Source organism: Oryx dammah, unplaced genomic scaffold (assembly GCF_014754425.2).
Source record: "Oryx dammah isolate SB20612 unplaced genomic scaffold, SCBI_Odam_1.1 HiC_scaffold_14, whole genome shotgun sequence".
In the NCBI taxonomy this organism is placed as follows: Eukaryota; Metazoa; Chordata; class Mammalia; order Artiodactyla; family Bovidae; genus Oryx; species Oryx dammah.
Window position 1 is genome coordinate 50,269,899 of NW_024070198.1, and position 16,121 is coordinate 50,286,019.

General features: G+C 55.8%; 1 protein-coding gene across 3 annotated transcripts; it reads left to right on the forward strand.

Annotated features, from left to right (window-relative positions):
• Nucleotides 1-636: 636 nt before the first annotated feature.
• PAOX (polyamine oxidase) lies at nucleotides 637-12,018 on the forward strand. 3 transcript variants are annotated; one of them, XM_040254745.1, is made up of 7 exons: nucleotides 637-3,538; nucleotides 4,079-4,565; nucleotides 5,431-5,630; nucleotides 7,709-7,961; nucleotides 8,602-8,717; nucleotides 9,168-9,325; nucleotides 11,641-12,018. In XM_040254745.1, exons 1-7 carry the CDS (start codon nucleotides 3,355-3,357, stop codon nucleotides 11,782-11,784), a joined length of 1,542 nt encoding a protein of 513 aa, XP_040110679.1. In that variant the 5' UTR covers nucleotides 637-3,354; the 3' UTR covers nucleotides 11,785-12,018. The 3 variants fall into 3 exon arrangements, with proteins under 3 accessions (XP_040110679.1, XP_040110681.1, XP_040110680.1); XM_040254746.1 differs by having other exon boundaries at nucleotides 3,320-3,538; nucleotides 8,605-8,717; nucleotides 11,641-12,013; XM_040254747.1 differs by lacking the exon at nucleotides 9,168-9,325 and having other exon boundaries at nucleotides 8,605-8,717.
• The last annotated feature ends 4,103 nt before the right edge of the window (nucleotides 12,019-16,121 follow it).

Genomic DNA, 16,121 nt, shown 5'->3' on the forward strand with positions numbered 1-16,121 from the left:
TTCAATTCTTTGGCACTCAGCTTTCTTTATAGTCCAACTCTCACATCCATACATGACCACTGGAAAAACCATAGCCTCGACTAGATGGACCTTTGTTGGCAAAGTAATGTCTCTGCTTTTTAATATGCTGGGTAGGGTGGTCATAACTTTCCTTCCCAAGTAAGCGTCTTTTAATTTCATGGCTGCAGTCACCATCTGCAGTGATTTTGGAGCTCCCCAAAATAAAGTCAGACATTGTTTCCACCGTTTCCCTATCTATTTGCCATGAGGTGATGGGACCAGATGCCATGATCTTACTTTTCTGAATGTTGAGCTTTAAGCCAACTTTTTTACTCTCTTCTTTCACTTTCATCAAGAGGCTTTTTAGTTCTTCTTCACTTTCTGCCATAAGGGTGGTGTCATCTGCATATCTGAGGTTCTTGATATTTCTCCCGGCAATCTTGATTCCAGCTTGTGCTTCTTCCAGCTCAGCGTTTCTCATGATGTACTCTGCATAGAAGTTAAATAAGCAGGGTGACAATATACAGCCTTGACGTACTCCTTTTCCTATATGGAACCAGTCTGTTGTTCCATGTCCAGTTCTAACTGTTGCTTCCTGACCTGCATATAGGTTTCTCAAGAGGCAGCTGAGGTGGTCTGGTATTCCCATCTCTTTCAGAATTTTCCACAGTTTATTGTGATCCACACAGTCAAAGGCTTTGGCATAGTCAATAAAGCAGAAATAGATGTTTTTCTGGAACTCTCTTGCTTTTTCCATGATCCAGTGGATGTTGGCAATTTGATCTCTGGTTCCTCTGCCTTTTCTAAAACCACCTTGAATATCAGGAAGTTCACAGTTCACGTATTGCTGAAGCCTGGCTTGGAGAATTTTACTCTTTGGCTCCCATAATACGGCAGCAAGGCTTATATGCTCCAGGCAGGAGACTGAAGACCCTTCCCAGAGAGCCTGACCAACCCAAGAGGAAGGACTTAGAGACATGGATGATGGGGTTCCCCAACTAAAGCCCCTCCCAAGGAACACCCCAGAGTCAAGCTCAAATTTGGCAAGCCCCGCTCACACAGAGCCATCTGGTCTATCATTCCTGTCAGCAGAAGGCAAACATCACCTGGCAACTCAGAAAGCCGAGAGAAACAGGGAGAAGGACCCAAAGCGCAGCGACTGAGCAGGACACAGCACGCACATCCTCAGTCTCCCGAGAAGACGGAGCACGGAGAGACCCTTCTGTTCTCCAGAAAGAAACATCTGTACAAGAAGGAAGGGCTCCTGGAAATGAACACTGTGGTAGCAGAAATGAAAGCTTCAAGTACCACAGAAGCAGAGCAGTAAAGATGGGAAACAAGAGGACATGTGAGCATTCAAGGTCCAGGCTCAGCCTCTGACAGCCTCAGCTAAGGACTTTAGAAAGAGCTAAGAGCAAACCAGTAGGGAGTTTGCTCAGGGATAAGTCATCAACAGAAACGATTGGTGAAATAGTGACATCATTCGCTAGGCCTGAAGTACAGGAATTTCCAGATTGAGGCCCTCTGCCTGTGGGACACAATAAACACAGCAAATAAAAACCAAGGAGCATGGAAGCACCACACTGTGAAACCTCAGATCTGAATTCTTCTTAGAGTTTTTAGTTTTTTTGGCCACGAAACACAGCATATGGAATCTTACTTCCCCAACCAGGGATTGAACCCGTGCGCCCTGCATTGGACACTTTCTTGGAGTCTTTTTTGTTTAATTAATTATTTTTGGCTGTGCTGGGTCTTCGTTGCTGTACACGGGCTTTTCCTAGTCGCAGCCAACAGGCTCTACTCTTTGTTACAGTGTGTGGGGTTCCCAGCGTGGCAGGTCCTCTCCTGCTGAGAGCAGCTCTAGGGTGCCTGGGTTTCAGTAGCCGCCGCGCTGGGGCTCAGGAGTGGCCCACGCGCTTTGCTGCTCCATGGCATGTGAGATCTTCCCGGACCAGGGATCAAGCTCGTGTCCCCTGCATTGGCAGGCGGATTCTTCACCACTGGGCCACCAGGGATGTCCCCAGAACATCTTAAAAACTTCCAGGGAGGGAAATACCCCCATTGCTTGTAAAGGATTAGAAATTAGAATGGCATGTATTTCTTCACAGCACCCCTAGGAGGGAGGAGAAAGGGAGCAGTGCCTTCAGAGTCCGAAGGAAGAGGCTTCAGACCTAGAATTCTATGCCCAGGCAAACTACAGATCAAGTGTGAGGGGAAAGTGAAGATATTTTCAGCTTTGCAATGTCCTTTAAAGAATGACCTCCCAGACACCTCTTCTGGGCTTCACTAAAGCTGGAGAGTGGACGCAAGGAGAACAAGACTATGTTACTGAGGAGGGCAACCCAGGGAGAGAGAAGGGGCGCCTGGAGGTGGAGGAAGACGCCAGACAGAAGGACCGCCTGCCCAGACTGGAGCTGACTTCCCTCCCGGCCCACCCCCACTCACGGCGGCACGGCGGGCAGCGGTGGGAGCCGCACGGCCAGGGGTGGAAGGATCATGTGCTCTCAGAGCAGCCCGATGGCCCTTGGAGCAGAAAGCAGGCGCTTTCTAATCGGTGCAAGGCTGTAGGGGAGACTTGCCCGAACCAGAGTAATTCTCCAGAAATGCCTGCAGGCTAGAACTTGTTTCCCGGGTCAGAGAGGCGGGTGGGGGCGGGGCGGGACTCGTGCTCCACTCACTGTTTATCTTTGTACTTTACGTGTGTTATACCCTGCGCACGTAGACACGTAACTGTGGACACACTCACGCCAGGGTCGTCGTCCCTCCCCATGCGCCCTGACGCCTCAGCACCGCGGTCCACGGGCTCTGGAGGTGAAGGCGCTCGCTCGCGCATCGGAGGCAGAAAAGAGGCTCCTCCTCCGCCTCCTGGCCGCCGTTCCCACGTCTCCTGAGGACCAGGACACGACCCGAACAGGCCAGTCGGCCGCCCCGATTCTCCCTCGGTGGGGACGCTCGCCCACATCGCCGGCACCGGTGGATAACACACCGACCCCTCCGCGCTGGCCCTCGCACTGCCGGGCGGCCCTCCGCCACCTTCCCGCGCGGTGGGCCAGACCTCGCGTCCACACGCACCGGGCGCGCGCGCAGCGGAGCCAGGCCCACGCCGGGGGCGGGCCGGGCTGGAACGCCTTGCCCCACCTCGCCCCTCCCCTCGCCCCTCCCCTCGCCCCTTTCCTCCTCTAGCCCCGCCCCCACCCCTTCTTCCTCCGGCCCCGCCCCTCGCCCCTTTCCTCCTCTGGCCCCGCCCCTCGCCCGCTCTCCTCCGGCTCTGCCACGCCCCTCGTCCCTCCCCGAATCCCCGCCCCTGCTCTGGTAGCGGCTGGGGACTCTCCGGAACCGCCCGGGACAGCGGCGATGCAGTCGGGTGGTCGTCAGGCGGAGGCCCCGGGCCGCGGCCCGCGGGTGCTGGTGGTGGGCGGCGGCATCGCGGGGCTGGGGGCGGCGCAGAGGCTCTGCCACCACCCGGCCTTCTCACACCTTCGGGTTCTGGAGGCCACGGCCCGCGCCGGTGGCCGCATCCGCTCGGAGCACAGCTTCGGTAACAGCCTTTCCCGGAACCCCTTCCCGGAGCCCCGCCGGTGCCTCCGGAGCCCTGCTCCTGGCTCGGCCTACGTCCAGGGTTAGGCGTCCCGGAACCCTTATCTGGTCCCTTGAGCGAATGCCCGCTCCGCCCCACGTGATTACAGAAGTTCACTGCTCCCCGAAACTCAGCTGCCCGCAGTGAGCAGGGTCGGCCGCTGCGGCGGAGGGGAACCCGTGACTACACAGTGGCCCTGGTTCTGACCGGCCGCAGGTAGCGCGCCCCCACCCCCCGCCCCAGGTTGCTCCTTGGTGCCTCTTCTGCCCCCAGGCCTTCCTCCAAGTATCCTTCCCAGGCACGTGCAGTCCAGCACCCCCTTGGGGGGGTGTTCCCCTAAGCCAGGTCTGACGGGTCCTGCCGCCAGAGCCTGTGGTCCTCTGGGACCATGTGGGCCTCTGGCTGATTTTCAGAGCGTATCTGGGAAGGGCAGGGCTGCGTGTGGCAAGGGGAGGGACTCAGGGCCGGGAACCTCAAGGCAGCCTCTCTTGCTGCTCCCAGGTGGCGTGGTGGAGGTGGGCGCTCACTGGATCCATGGGCCTTCCCAGGGCAACCCTGTCTTCCAGCTGGCTGCCAAATACGGGCTGCTCGGGGAGAAGGCCCTGTCCGAGGAGAACCAGCTGATCGAGACTGGGGGTCACGTGGGCCTGCCATCTGTGTCTTATGCCAGCTCTGGGGTAAGTGTGAGCCTTGAGCTGGTGGCGGAGATGGCCAGTCTGTTCCACAGTCTCATAGACCAGACCAGGGAGTTCCTGCAGGCGGCTGAGACCACCCCACCCAGTGTCGGGGAGTACCTCAAGGAGAAGGTCCGGCAGCACATGGCCAGCTGGACAGAGGATGAGGAGACCAAGAAGCTCAAACTGGCCATCCTGAAGAACTTGTTCAACGTGGAGTGCTGCGTGAGCGGTGCCCACAGCATGGACCTGGTGGCCCTCGCGCCTTTTGGGGAGTACACTGTGCTGCCAGGGCTGGACTGCACCTTTCCTGAGTATGTGCCTGCCCCACCCACCCAGACAGACCCCTCTGTGCTTCCCCAGACCCTCTCCATGCACCCCCGGGGGGCCCTACCTGTACCTCAGGCCAAGCTTTGGGAGGCAGGGGATGGGTGAGAGGGACGGGCTGTTTGTCTTCCTGTGTTAGGGAAATTGGTCATTTAAAGCTTCCCTGGTGGCTCAGAGGTTAAAGCGTCTGCCCGCAATGCGGGAGACCCGGGTTCGATCCCTGGGTTGGGAAGATTCCCCTGGAGAAGGAAATGGCAACCCACTCCAGTATTCTTGCCTGGAGAATCCCATGGACAGAGGAGCCTGGTGGGCTACCGTCCACGGGGTCGCGAAGAGTCGGACATGACTGAGCAACTTCACTTTCTTTCACTTTGATCACTTATGAAAAAGAAAAGAATTCTTCTCAACAAAAAGTGATTAAAAGAAGGAAATGCATCTTGTAATGCCTTGCTTAACCCCAGGTTTAGGAGCCTCCTGCCTGTAAGCACTGTGGGGGCTTGGACCTCAGAGATGGGCAGACAGGCCTGCTCTGTGTTGGGGTGGCTGTCCCCTCACGGGGCCCTCACGAAACCCTCCAGGACTGCCTTGCACAGGGAGGGCGCTATGACGGGGAAGATGCCCAGACTGGGAGCCCTGGGCCGGGTGAGGAGGGACCTGCTCGCCACAAAAACCTGGGGAGCTCTGCTCCTGTAATCCTCCCGTGAGACCCCCTCCCTTCCTGCCCTCCTCCCTGGCTGAGCTGGGACCAGAGCCCACTGCAGCTCCCTGGTCTGGCGTGAGCTTGGAGGGCTTGTTGCAGAGCCTCGCCTCCAGGGCCTGGTCCTGACCACGGCACACCTCTGTTTCCCCCAGGGGCTACCAAGGACTCACAGACTGCATCATGGCCTCCTTGCCCAAGGACATGATGGTTTTTGACAAACCCGTGAAGACCATTCACTGGAATGGGTCCTTCCAGGAAGCTTCTGCTCCTGGGGAGACGTTTCCTGTGCTGGTGGAATGTGAGGATGGAGACTGCTTCCCAGCCCATCACGTGGTCGTCACCGTGCCCTTAGGTGAAGCTGCTGCTCTGGCCGGTTACTCCAGTTTCCGTTCAGGTGCCCTGGCCTCTGGCTTCTCCAGCCTCATTCACTCCGGGGCCCTCCTTGGCTGCTGAGCTCACGTTTTCATTCTGAGTTTGGGATAGAGCTACTCCACCGTACTTTGTAGCAACTGTTTGCTTTGAAGTAAGGTTTCACAGGAAGAGAAAGGTCAGCAGGTGTGCCGCTCCTTCGGGAGGTAATTCACAGAAAGGTTGGCACGGCCTCCTGAGGCTCACCACACTGCTTTCTTAGCAAGGTGGAGAGGGCGGAAAGCCAGGTCTTATGTTTCGGTCCCGGTGGTAATGGAGGAAGGAGTTGTGAGCATAATCCTGTTTAATCCCAGATCTGATGCTTTAGATCTAGCAGTAGGAGCTGGCAATCTGGTAAAAGGTGGAGATAACTGAAAGCAAGTTTGTGCCTATTTATCTCATCTGCTTTTCTGGCAGCTTGGGAAATCTCTGCCCCACCCCCTATTTGACAGATGATAGCACAGAGAAGTCACTTAACTGCCCAAGTTCACAAAGCTAATGGGTGCCAGCATGGCTGGAAGGTGAAGGGCAGGAGTCTGGCCCGCCCCGCGCGCACCCATGGGCCACGGCTTCTCCTGTCCCCTCGGGGAGGGCTGGGTACGGACTGGCTGGCTCAGCGCCGGCTCCTCCCCCTGCGGTGGACGCTGCTGCGCGGCAGTAGCAGTGTTCTGCCTCTCCTCCCTTTCCAAGTCAGCACAGGCAGGTCTGCCGCAGGCTCTGCTCGTTTACAGGGATGGCCTGGCTCATGCACAGTTGTGTGGGCGCTGAGCCTGCTGCAATCAGTGGGTGCATCATTATGGCTGTGTGGTCACCGTCCACAGGGGGCCAGGCACCCTCCCGTTTGTTCTTTATAGCTGCACCGTATTTTCTCATGTGTAGGTACCATTAATTTGGAGAAGGAAATGGCAACCCGCTCCAGTGTTCTTGCCTGGAGAATCCCAGGGATTCTCCAGGGGAGCCTGGTGGGCTGCCGTCTATGGGGTCGCACAGAGTCGGACACTGAAGCGACTTAGCAGCAGCAGCAGCAGGTGCCGCTAATTATACCGTTTTGAGCTGTGGTGTTGGAGAAGACTCTTGAGAGTCCCTTGGACTGCAAGGAGATCCAACCAGTCCATTCTGAAGGAGATCAGCCCTGGGATTTCTTTGGAAGGAATGATGCTAAAGCTGAAACTCCAGTACTTTGGCCACCTCATGTGAAGAGTTGACTTATTGGAAAAGACTCTGATGCTGGGAGGGATTGGGGGCAGGAGGAGAAGGGGACGACCGAGGATGAGATGGCTGGATGGCATCACGGACTTGATGGACGCGAGTCTGAGTGAACTCCGGGAGTTGGTGATGGACAGGGAGGCCTGGCGTGCTGCGATTCATGGGGTTGCAAAGAGTCGGACACGACTGAGCGCCTGAACTGAACTGAACTGAGAGTTACTTTTCACGTGTCTTGTTGCACACAGCGTTGTACACGTGTGTTTGGGTACATATGTGTAGGACCGAGTCCGGTCCTGCAGGACCTGGTGTGCTGAGGCTCTGCAGTGAGAGGCTGGCTGGGGAGGCGTCCCCCCACCCCACCCCCCGCAGCGGTCATGGCCGAGCCTTGTTCCCTGTCAAATGGTTGGTCTTTTTCTCGTGAACTAGCGAGGTTGGCTTGTGCTGAGAATGTTTCCTCTCCTTGTGGTCTGACTTCGGGCTAAACACCGATTAATTTCCCTGTGGCTTCTGGGTGAAGCCTGTGTGTTTCACCGTTCCTGCAAACTAACCCTGGGCAGCCTGAGAAGCAGCAGGCTCAGGCCTGTCCCGCAGAGTGGTCCGGGGCTGGGCCACCTCCTCCTGCACGGCCAGGCGTTCTCGGGGCCTGCCTGTCCCTCCACTGAGCCCTGGCTGTCAGCGCTCTGGCCTGCAGGGCGCCTGCGTGGCTCCCAGACGCCTTTCTCTGACTCCTCTGACGGGCTCAGGGTCCATTCCTGTGGCTGTCAATTCCCATTTAAGAGACTGACATGGTGTAAGGTGTCCAATTTTGAATTTCAGGTTTTTTAAAGAAACATCTGGACACCTTTTTTGAGCCACCACTGCCCACTGAGAAGGTGGAAGCGATCCGGAAAATAGGCTTTGGGACCAACAATAAAATCTTCCTGGAGTTTAAGGAGCCCTTCTGGGAGGCAGACTGCCAGCACATCCAGGTGGTGTGGGAGGACATGTCGCCCCTGGAGGACACCGCCCCCGAGCTGCCGGATGCCTGGTTCAAGAAGCTCATTGGCTTTTGGGTCCTGCCTCCCTTCCAGTACGTGTTCTTTCCAGGTTTCTCTGAGGAGGCCTGGGTGTGAGCTCTCCGGGGGTCCAGCACTGTGTTGATTCTCCTTGAGGCGTTTCTGGAGGGTTTAAATGAGGGGGGACACCAGGGGCGCCCTAAAGTGGTGAGACAGACCCCCCGAGCCCACTCCCTGCAGGAACAGACAGAGGCCCACCATGCGCAGCTCGTCAGCATCTCTTAGGACCTGGAATCTGCAGTAAATACTTGTAGTTGTTTTCCTCCTAAGAGACACTCTGCTCATTTATGAGACGTGTTCGCTGAGGACCCAGGGGTACTCACCCCAGCGGCCAAGCCAGGGTCCACCTGGTATGCCTGGTTCCCTCTGGCCCATCGTGTGGGTTTTTTTTTTTTTTTTTTCCATGCAGGGTTTTATAAAGAGGAGCAGAAGGGTCAGGACTTGATACAGAGTCCCCGACTGTGCTAGGGACAGCTCTCCCCACCAGCCTTCGACGGTGGAAACAGCAGGAACGACCTTGGTGCCCTGAGACTTCTGACCTTGCAGACCCCGTGTTCAGGGGCCCGGGGCTTTGAGCCCACACTGGTGCAGCCGCTGGCCACAGCACAGCCGGTCTGGGTGTGGCGGGCCTGGTCCAGCTCCGCTTCTCTCCAGCAGGGCCAGCCACGTGCTCTGTGGCTTCATCGCGGGGCTCGAGTCCGAGTTCATGGAGACACTGTCGGACGAGGACGTGCTCAGGTCTCTGACGAAGGTGCTCCGCAGGGTGACAGGTACTGACCGCAGGGGCCACGCTGCTGCCTCCCACCCAAGTGGCTGATCTGTGACAGGGACCAAACCTCGCCCAGAGAGGAACTGGGTTCGGCCCTGGGTCTCTGGGGACAGTCCTTCCCATGTCAGCTGGCACTAAGAGTTCTCCTTTTTGGGGGACTGAAATGGCTTTGCAAGCACTTCCCACTTCTCTTTTCTAAAAATCTGCCACCGAGATGGACGTGAATGTCCGCAATCAGAGCTTTACAGGCAAGACGCCAAGCCTCGGGAAAGGCAGCGGAGTGTGTCGGGACGCTGCTTCAGGGGCCTCCTGAGGGGAGCCCTGCACTCACACCCCCTGGGCTTGGCTCCCCACCAGTGGTCTCGCTGTTAACTGCTTGGTCTTAACAGTGGGAGGCTCCTTGTGGACGGGTGGGCGGGCTGCTGGCTAACATGTGCGTCTCTTGGCCCAGGGAACCCCCGGCTTCCTGCGCCCAGGAGTGTGCTGCGGTCCTGCTGGCATAGCGCCCCGTACACCCGGGGCTCCTACAGCTACGTGGCTGTGGGCAGCTCTGGGGACGACATGGACCGGCTGGCCCAGCCCCTCCCTTCAGACGGCAATGGGGCGCAGGTAGGAGGAAGCCGCCGGGCGAGGGGACCGGGGTCCCACAGAGGGCCTGGGGACAGGACAGGCCCCCCGAAGGCTGGGGCTGCCGCTGCAGTCAGCGGGCCAGGCCCCTGCGACTCAGAGTCCACTTTCTTTTTGAAATGTGTTATTTTAACCAGAATTATACATGCCTGTGGCTTGAAGTGTCAGAGCATTCTATAGTGATGGCTAACAAAATAGAATAAAGACAAAATATGGCCTTCTGGCGGGGGCACACTGCTGACCCTTCCCAGGCTGTGCTTCAGGCTGGTTCTGATTGTCAAATACCACATTAAGCTGCTGCCTTGTTAGAGCAGTTTTTTAGAATTGAAGTTTAGTTGCTTCACGATGTTGTGTTAGTTTCAAGCGTCCAGCGAAGTGATTCAGCCATGTATACGTGTGTATCCTTTCTCAGACTCTTTCCCATTATGGTTCTACTACTGTTTACAAAGGGGCTTCCCTGGTGGCTCGGTGGTAAAGAATCTGCCTGCAGCGCAGGAGACGCGGGTTCAGTCCCTGGGTCAGGAAGATCCCCTGGACAAGGAAATGGCTGTGCACTCCAGGATTCTTGCCTGGAGAATCCCACGGACAGAGGAGCCTGGTGGGTTACAGTCCATGGGGTCACAAAGAGTCAGACAGGACTGAGTGACTTTTCACTTAACACTGAATTGTGGAAAACTTTCAACGCCATAAAGGTTGGCGGAACCTTTGGGTTCCTGTCTCCAGCTTCACACCTGTCTGCCCCTGGCGTCCCCCTGCTCTCCTAACTCCCTTGCTGGTGAGCACGTCCCACAGGTGATGCTTTATTTGCCGGTGTTCCAGTGTGCATCTCTGAAGACCGAGGTCATGTCTTAAAAGACACAGCTACAGCACTGTCGTCACCCTCAGAATTCACACGCCACCCAGCACTCCCTGTTCAGTTCCCATGGGCCTCTCCCTCCCACGGCCACGTGATTCGGAGAGCTGGCTCACTGGAAAAACCCTGATGCTGGGAGGGATTGGGGGCAGGAGAAGGGGCCGACAGGATGAGATGGCTGGCTGGCATCACCGACTCGATGGCCACGGGTTTGGGTGGACTCCGGGAGTTGGTGATGGACAGGGAGGCCTGGCGTGCTGTGGTTCATGGGCTTGCAAAGAATCGGACATGACTGAGCGGCTCAACTGACCGACTCCCTCCCACGCCTCACAGCATGTGGGATCTTAGTTCCCAGACCAGGAATGGAACCCGGGCCTCCGCACTGGAAGCGCAGTCTTAACCACTCTACCACCAGGGAAGACCTTCTAAGTGCTTCTTGATGCTTCACTTTGAGGAACTGCTGATGGGATTTGGCCACAGCACATAAAGTTCTCACTTTCTTCCAGCCTCTGTGCACCCAGCCCTCAGGCCTCTCCCCACCCTCCCAGGCGTGATGCCTGGTTTTGTTATGAGCTGTCTGCACACACCTTGTTCGCTGCAGGCACTGTTCACACCTGAGCTGCAAGGGTGCCTTCTTTCTCGTGGTGGCAGCAACCACTTCCCTGGGCTGCTGAATTCTGTAGGTGGGCACGGTGGGACAGCTGTTTCGGCCCATGATGTCCAGGGCCTCAGCTGGGGGTGACTCAGGGCCGGGCTGGGTCACGCGAGGCTGCTTTTCTCTCATGTCTGCCCCGAGCACAGCTGGCATGTTGGCCGGAGGGCCTGCCCGAGGCCTCACCGAGCGGCTTGGGCTTCCTCACCGCATGGTGGCCTTGCTGTGGTCATGCTGCCCTGTGGTTGTGTGGGGCGTCCGCGAGGGCCTTCTGTGAGGGCAGCTGCCTTGCTCCCGTGAAGCTTGAAGAAGAGGTCCCGCACTCAGGGCCTCAGAGCCCAGCCGTGCTGCCCTCTGGCGTGTGTTCAGTCATCTGGGATTCTCCTGAACTCCATGATTTGTCCCCCCTTTTTCTTTTTCTGGATTTCTAGTTGGACGGTGTGCTTCTGAGCTGGCCCAGGGGCTTTCTTACCTTCTCCCTGCTAATTTCCCTCTCTCGGGCTCTGCTCTGTGTTTTGGGCGATGTTCAGATTTTTCTCCGGAAGCGCCTGCAGGCCTCCCACTCTGTGACTGTTTTGGATTCCGGGTGTGCTGGCTCTGAGGGGTCCTCACTGTTGCTCCTCCTTCCCGTGGCAGTGGCCGGGTGCCGGTCCTTGTTGCCCAACTGCATCAGGGTACTGGGTTAAGGCAGCAGCAAAGCACCACATTTGCCATCACTTCTGCAGCCCAGGTGACAGGGGTGGGGCTGGCGGCCGAGGCCTGGCACCCAGCTGACCACCCCCTTCTTTCCAGCTCCAGGTACTGTTCGCAGGGGAAGCCACACACCGGACGTTTTACTCCACCACGCACGGGGCTCTGCTGTCTGGCTGGAGGGAGGCTGACCGGCTCATGACGCTGTGGGACCCCCAGGCCCAGGGGCCCGAGCCCAGGCTCTGAGCCTGGCTCTGCGCTCCCAGTGCTGGGGTGGGGGAGGCTGGCCCTACCTTGTCCCGTGATGGACGAGGTTCAGGCAGGCTTGGGATGTGGTCACCTGGGGTCAGCTCCCTCATTTCTCAAGCTGCTGGATCCTGGTCAGGGCTGAGCTTGAGCTGAGCGCAGTCTTCCTGGAGGAGGGAGACGTGGGATGCGGTCGCTGCCGCCGTTGGCGACACATAAAAAGTGTGTAAAACAGCCTGTGTCGAGTCGTACTTATGCCTCCAAGTTGCAGCCTGGGCCGCTCTGTTCTCGTCTTGCCCCGGCCCTGGTCACTGCAGGGCTCTGTGCCCCCAGCACATGACCCGCCTCGGACACCTGGGACCCTGGGTGTGTTCCTCAGTTCCCACGTTCTCATTGCAGTGGCAGCGGAGCTGGTAGGCCTCCCCGGTGTGAGTCCACAGACCCTTCACCAGGCACCGGCTGCCCTGTGGGCCAGGTGACGGCCAGCAAGTGGGAGATGGGAGTTCACAGGGGATGGGGCACCCTGTTCTGATCTGCTGGCCCAGGGTTTTCTAGAGGAAGCGAACAGTGAGGCCTGAAGGGTACAGAGGAACAGGGTGCCCTGGGAAGTGTTGGCATAAATGTGGGGAGCCCTGGGGGGGCCTGGTGGTGTGCTCAGCTGCCCCCATCTCATTTCACTGCATCCTCGAAGTGTCCCAGGGAAGCGGCTGCATGGCCCCCATCTCACAGCCAAGGAAAGGTCAGAGGCCTCGGGTGGGGTTGTTGGGGAACCAGACCAGAGCCATGGCAGGCTCGACAGGTTGCACTAGGCCTAGGTTTTGAATTCTTGTAAACCCGGGTCATGATTCCAGGAGATTACCCCCTAGCAGGGTCCCACTCACCCTAGGATGAAGGGCCTGAGCTACTCCATCTTGTAAAAGAATTCCATCCTGCAAGGTCCTGGGCAAAAGAACTTTGGACGTTACCCAACCTAAGCCCACTACCCATAGCCAATCAACCCTCAGATTACCTAACCTAGCCCCACTGTACACGAGCCAGTCGGCCACTAGGCTAAACCTTCTGACTTTATGTTCAGGAGCTTGTGATTTACCTTGGAAGTAAAAACCAATCAAGAATCTACACACAAATCCTATGGATGGAAGTAACCAACCAGTTATCTGTCAACTTAAACACCCCCTAAAGTGGCCAATCAGTGGTCTTCCTGCTTGAACACCCCCTTTTGTACCCTTTTACCTGATTAAATTCCCTATAAAAGCAGTGCAGCCCAAGACTCGAGGCTCCTTCCCTATAGCCGCTGCGTCGGTGCCGGTGGGAGCCCTAGCTTGAGCTAGCAATAAACCCCTTTATGCTTTTGCATTGCCGTCGACGTCTTATTTCTCTCAGTTTTAGGGACTCAGACTTTGGGCATAACATCTGAGACCAGCTTCTACCCTTGTAGTAACAGCAATTTAGTTGGACCCTCTCAGAGAGGAAATAGACAAGGGCCAAACAAGAGACCTAACAGAGTGGTCATCTCTGGTCCCCGGAAACAGAAGGCACCATTTGGGGTGAGGGTTGCAGGGTTGGCAATGTGAGATGGGGGCACACAGCTGCCATGGCGGAGTGTGGGCATCTTTCCAGGACTGTCCCCGGAGGTGGTGCAGCTGGAGGCTGGCCTGCAGAGGGCCGCAGGGAGCTGCAGAGGCTGGGACTCCACACAGCATGCATGGGGGCCCCTGGCCTGGTGCCCACCTCGAGGTCAGTGGCTCCTGATCCTCCTCGGGCCTCGGGCTGCATGGCGTGTCCTGCTTCGCGTGTGGGCCCTGGAGTGTGTGCATGCCTGAAGAACTGCCACTGGGCTCCTTTCCAGCCCCAAGTGGCCAGACTGTCAGCCGTGGTGCTGGCCATGCCGTCAGCCTAGCACCTTCTCGTCTTAGGTCAAATCGCCCTCCCGGGGATCTCTGCCCCCAAAGGTCTGTCTGTGTATCTGCTCCCTCGTGTCCCTGGAGTTGCTTTGCTTGGGGCACCTGCCAGTAAGACAGCTGAAGAGAAATCCAGGATGTGGCAGGACTTTATTCTAGTTCTCTGGTCCTAGGGCTGGGGAAGGGCAGCATTTGTCAGGCACAGAGCTGTCTGTTGCCTCGGGTTTTGTGAGTCCGTATGCAGGCCTGAGGCCGTCTGGGTGGGGAGGGCAGCTCAGTGAGGAAGGTTGCGCAGGGGGCCCAGGTGGTCTCACTCAGCCATGGGAGGGCCTGTCTCAGCCCTAGGAACAGCTCGCCCGAGTATCAGGCTTAGGGCCATCAAGATGACAGTAATGGTATCTTTGAGCTGAGAATCTGAGCATCTTTGGAGTTTTAGAGCTTGTTTAAAGAATTCCATTAGCTTCACACTCTTACAACACAGCGCAGTGAGCAGCAGCCCAGGCTTCTGATTGAAAGTTAAAATCTGGGGACTTCTCTGTGGCCTAGTGTTTACGATTCTGGGTTTCCCACCATGGTCTGGGTTCAATCCCTGGTTACGAAATAGCTCCTGCAAGCCCTGCAGCACAGCGGAAAAAAGAAAGAACAAAAAGCTAAAATCTGACTATACTTACACCGAGTATTGGAGCAATGAAGAGAATTTCAGGCTTATTGTATTCAAGAGATTTGATTTGGAAAACTCAGCAGTGGCCACAGGACTGGAAAAGGTCAGTTTTCATTCCAATCCTAAAGGCAATGCCAAAGAATGCTCAAACTACCGCACAATTGCACTCATCTCACATGCTAGTAAAGTAATGCTCAAAATTCTCCAAGCCAGGCTTCAGCAATATGTGAACCGTGAAGTCCCTGATGTTCAAGCTGGTTTTAGAAAAGGTAGAGGAACCAGAGATCAAATTGCCAACATCCGCTGGATCATGGAAAAAGCAAGAGAGTTCCAGAAAAACATCTATTTCTGCTTTATTGACTATGCCAAAGCCTTTGACTGTGTGGATCACAATAAACTGTGGAAAATTCTGAAAGAGATGGGAATACCAGACCACCTCACCTGCCTTTTGAGAAATCTGTATGCAGGCCAGGAAGCAACAGTTAGAACTGGACATGGAACAACAGACTGGTTCCAAATGGGAAAAGGAGTACGTCAAGGCTGTATATTGTCACCCTGCTTATTTAACTTCTATGCAGAGTACATCATGAGAAACGCTGGACTGGAAGAAACACAAGCTGGAATCAAGATTGCCGGGAAAAATATCAAGAACCTCAGATATGCAGATGACACCACCCTTATGGCAGAAAGTGAAGAGGAGCTAAAAAGCCTCTTGATGAACGTAAAAGAGGAGAGTGAAAAAGTTGGCTTAAAGCTCAACATTTAGAAAACAAAGATCGTGGCATTCGGTCCCATCACTCCATGGGAAATAGATGGGGAAACAGTGGAAATAGTGTCAGACTTTATTTTTTTGGGCTCCAAAATCACTGCACATGGTGATTGCAGCCAGGAAATTAAAAGATGCTTACTCCTTGGAAGAAAAGTTATGACCAACCTAGATAGCGTATTCAAAAGCAGAAACATTACTTTGCCGACTAAGGTCCGTCTAGTCAAGGCTATGGTTTTTCCAGTGGTCATGTATGGATGTGAGAGTTGGACTGTGAAGAAGGCTGAGCGCCAAAGGATTGATGCTTTTGAACTGTGGTGTTGTAGAAGACTCTTGAGAGTCCCTTGGACTGCAAGGAGATCCAACCAGTCCATTCTGAAGGAGATCAACCTGGGGATTTCTTTGGAAGGAATGATGCTAAAGCTGAAACTCCAGTACTTTGGCCACCTCATGCGAAGATTTGAATCATTGGAGAAGACTTTGATGCTGGGAGGGATTGGGGGCAGGAGGAGAAGGGGACGACCCAGGATGAGATGGCTGGATGGCATCACTGACTCGATGGACGTGAGTCTGAGTGAACTCCGGGAGTTGGTGATGGACAGGGAGGCCTGGCGTGCTGCGATTCATGGGGTCGCAGAGTCGGACACAACTGAGCAACTGAACTGAACTGAACTGAAATTTAGCAGAACTGCAGCGTTTGCAAAGAGTTTGTACATTAAAACCCAGAGTACGTGAAAAAGAGGATCTTACACTTGTCAGTTAAATTTAAAATATCTGAAAAAATTTAACCAAGTTTGTAAAAAGGACCAAATTGACAGTGGACTACTAACTTTTTTCACTCAGAATATGGTTAAGGAAGAACCAGTATTTCTTAATTTAATGAAGACTGGACCCCTGAGAACTCCCGGAACTGCGCGGGTGCGCCCCTGGCTAGCAGCCCTCCCCGAAGCCCGCCCGAGGGACCCAGCCCAGCCCCCAGCCCCGTCCCCTGGTCCCCGGCCCAGCCCCA

Bases quoted from the DNA above. Each gene is read 5' to 3' on its own strand.
- PAOX (XM_040254745.1), top strand. From the start codon at position 3,355: ATGCAGTCGGGTGGTCGTCAGGCGGAGGCCCCGGGCCGCGGCCCGCGG. The intron at 3,539-4,078 runs GTAACAGCCTTT...TGCTGCTCCCAG, and splicing joins CCGCTCGGAGCACAGCTTCG to GTGGCGTGGTGGAGGTGGGC. The intron at 8,718-9,167 runs GTACTGACCGCA...CTCTTGGCCCAG, and splicing joins GGTGCTCCGCAGGGTGACAG to GGAACCCCCGGCTTCCTGCG.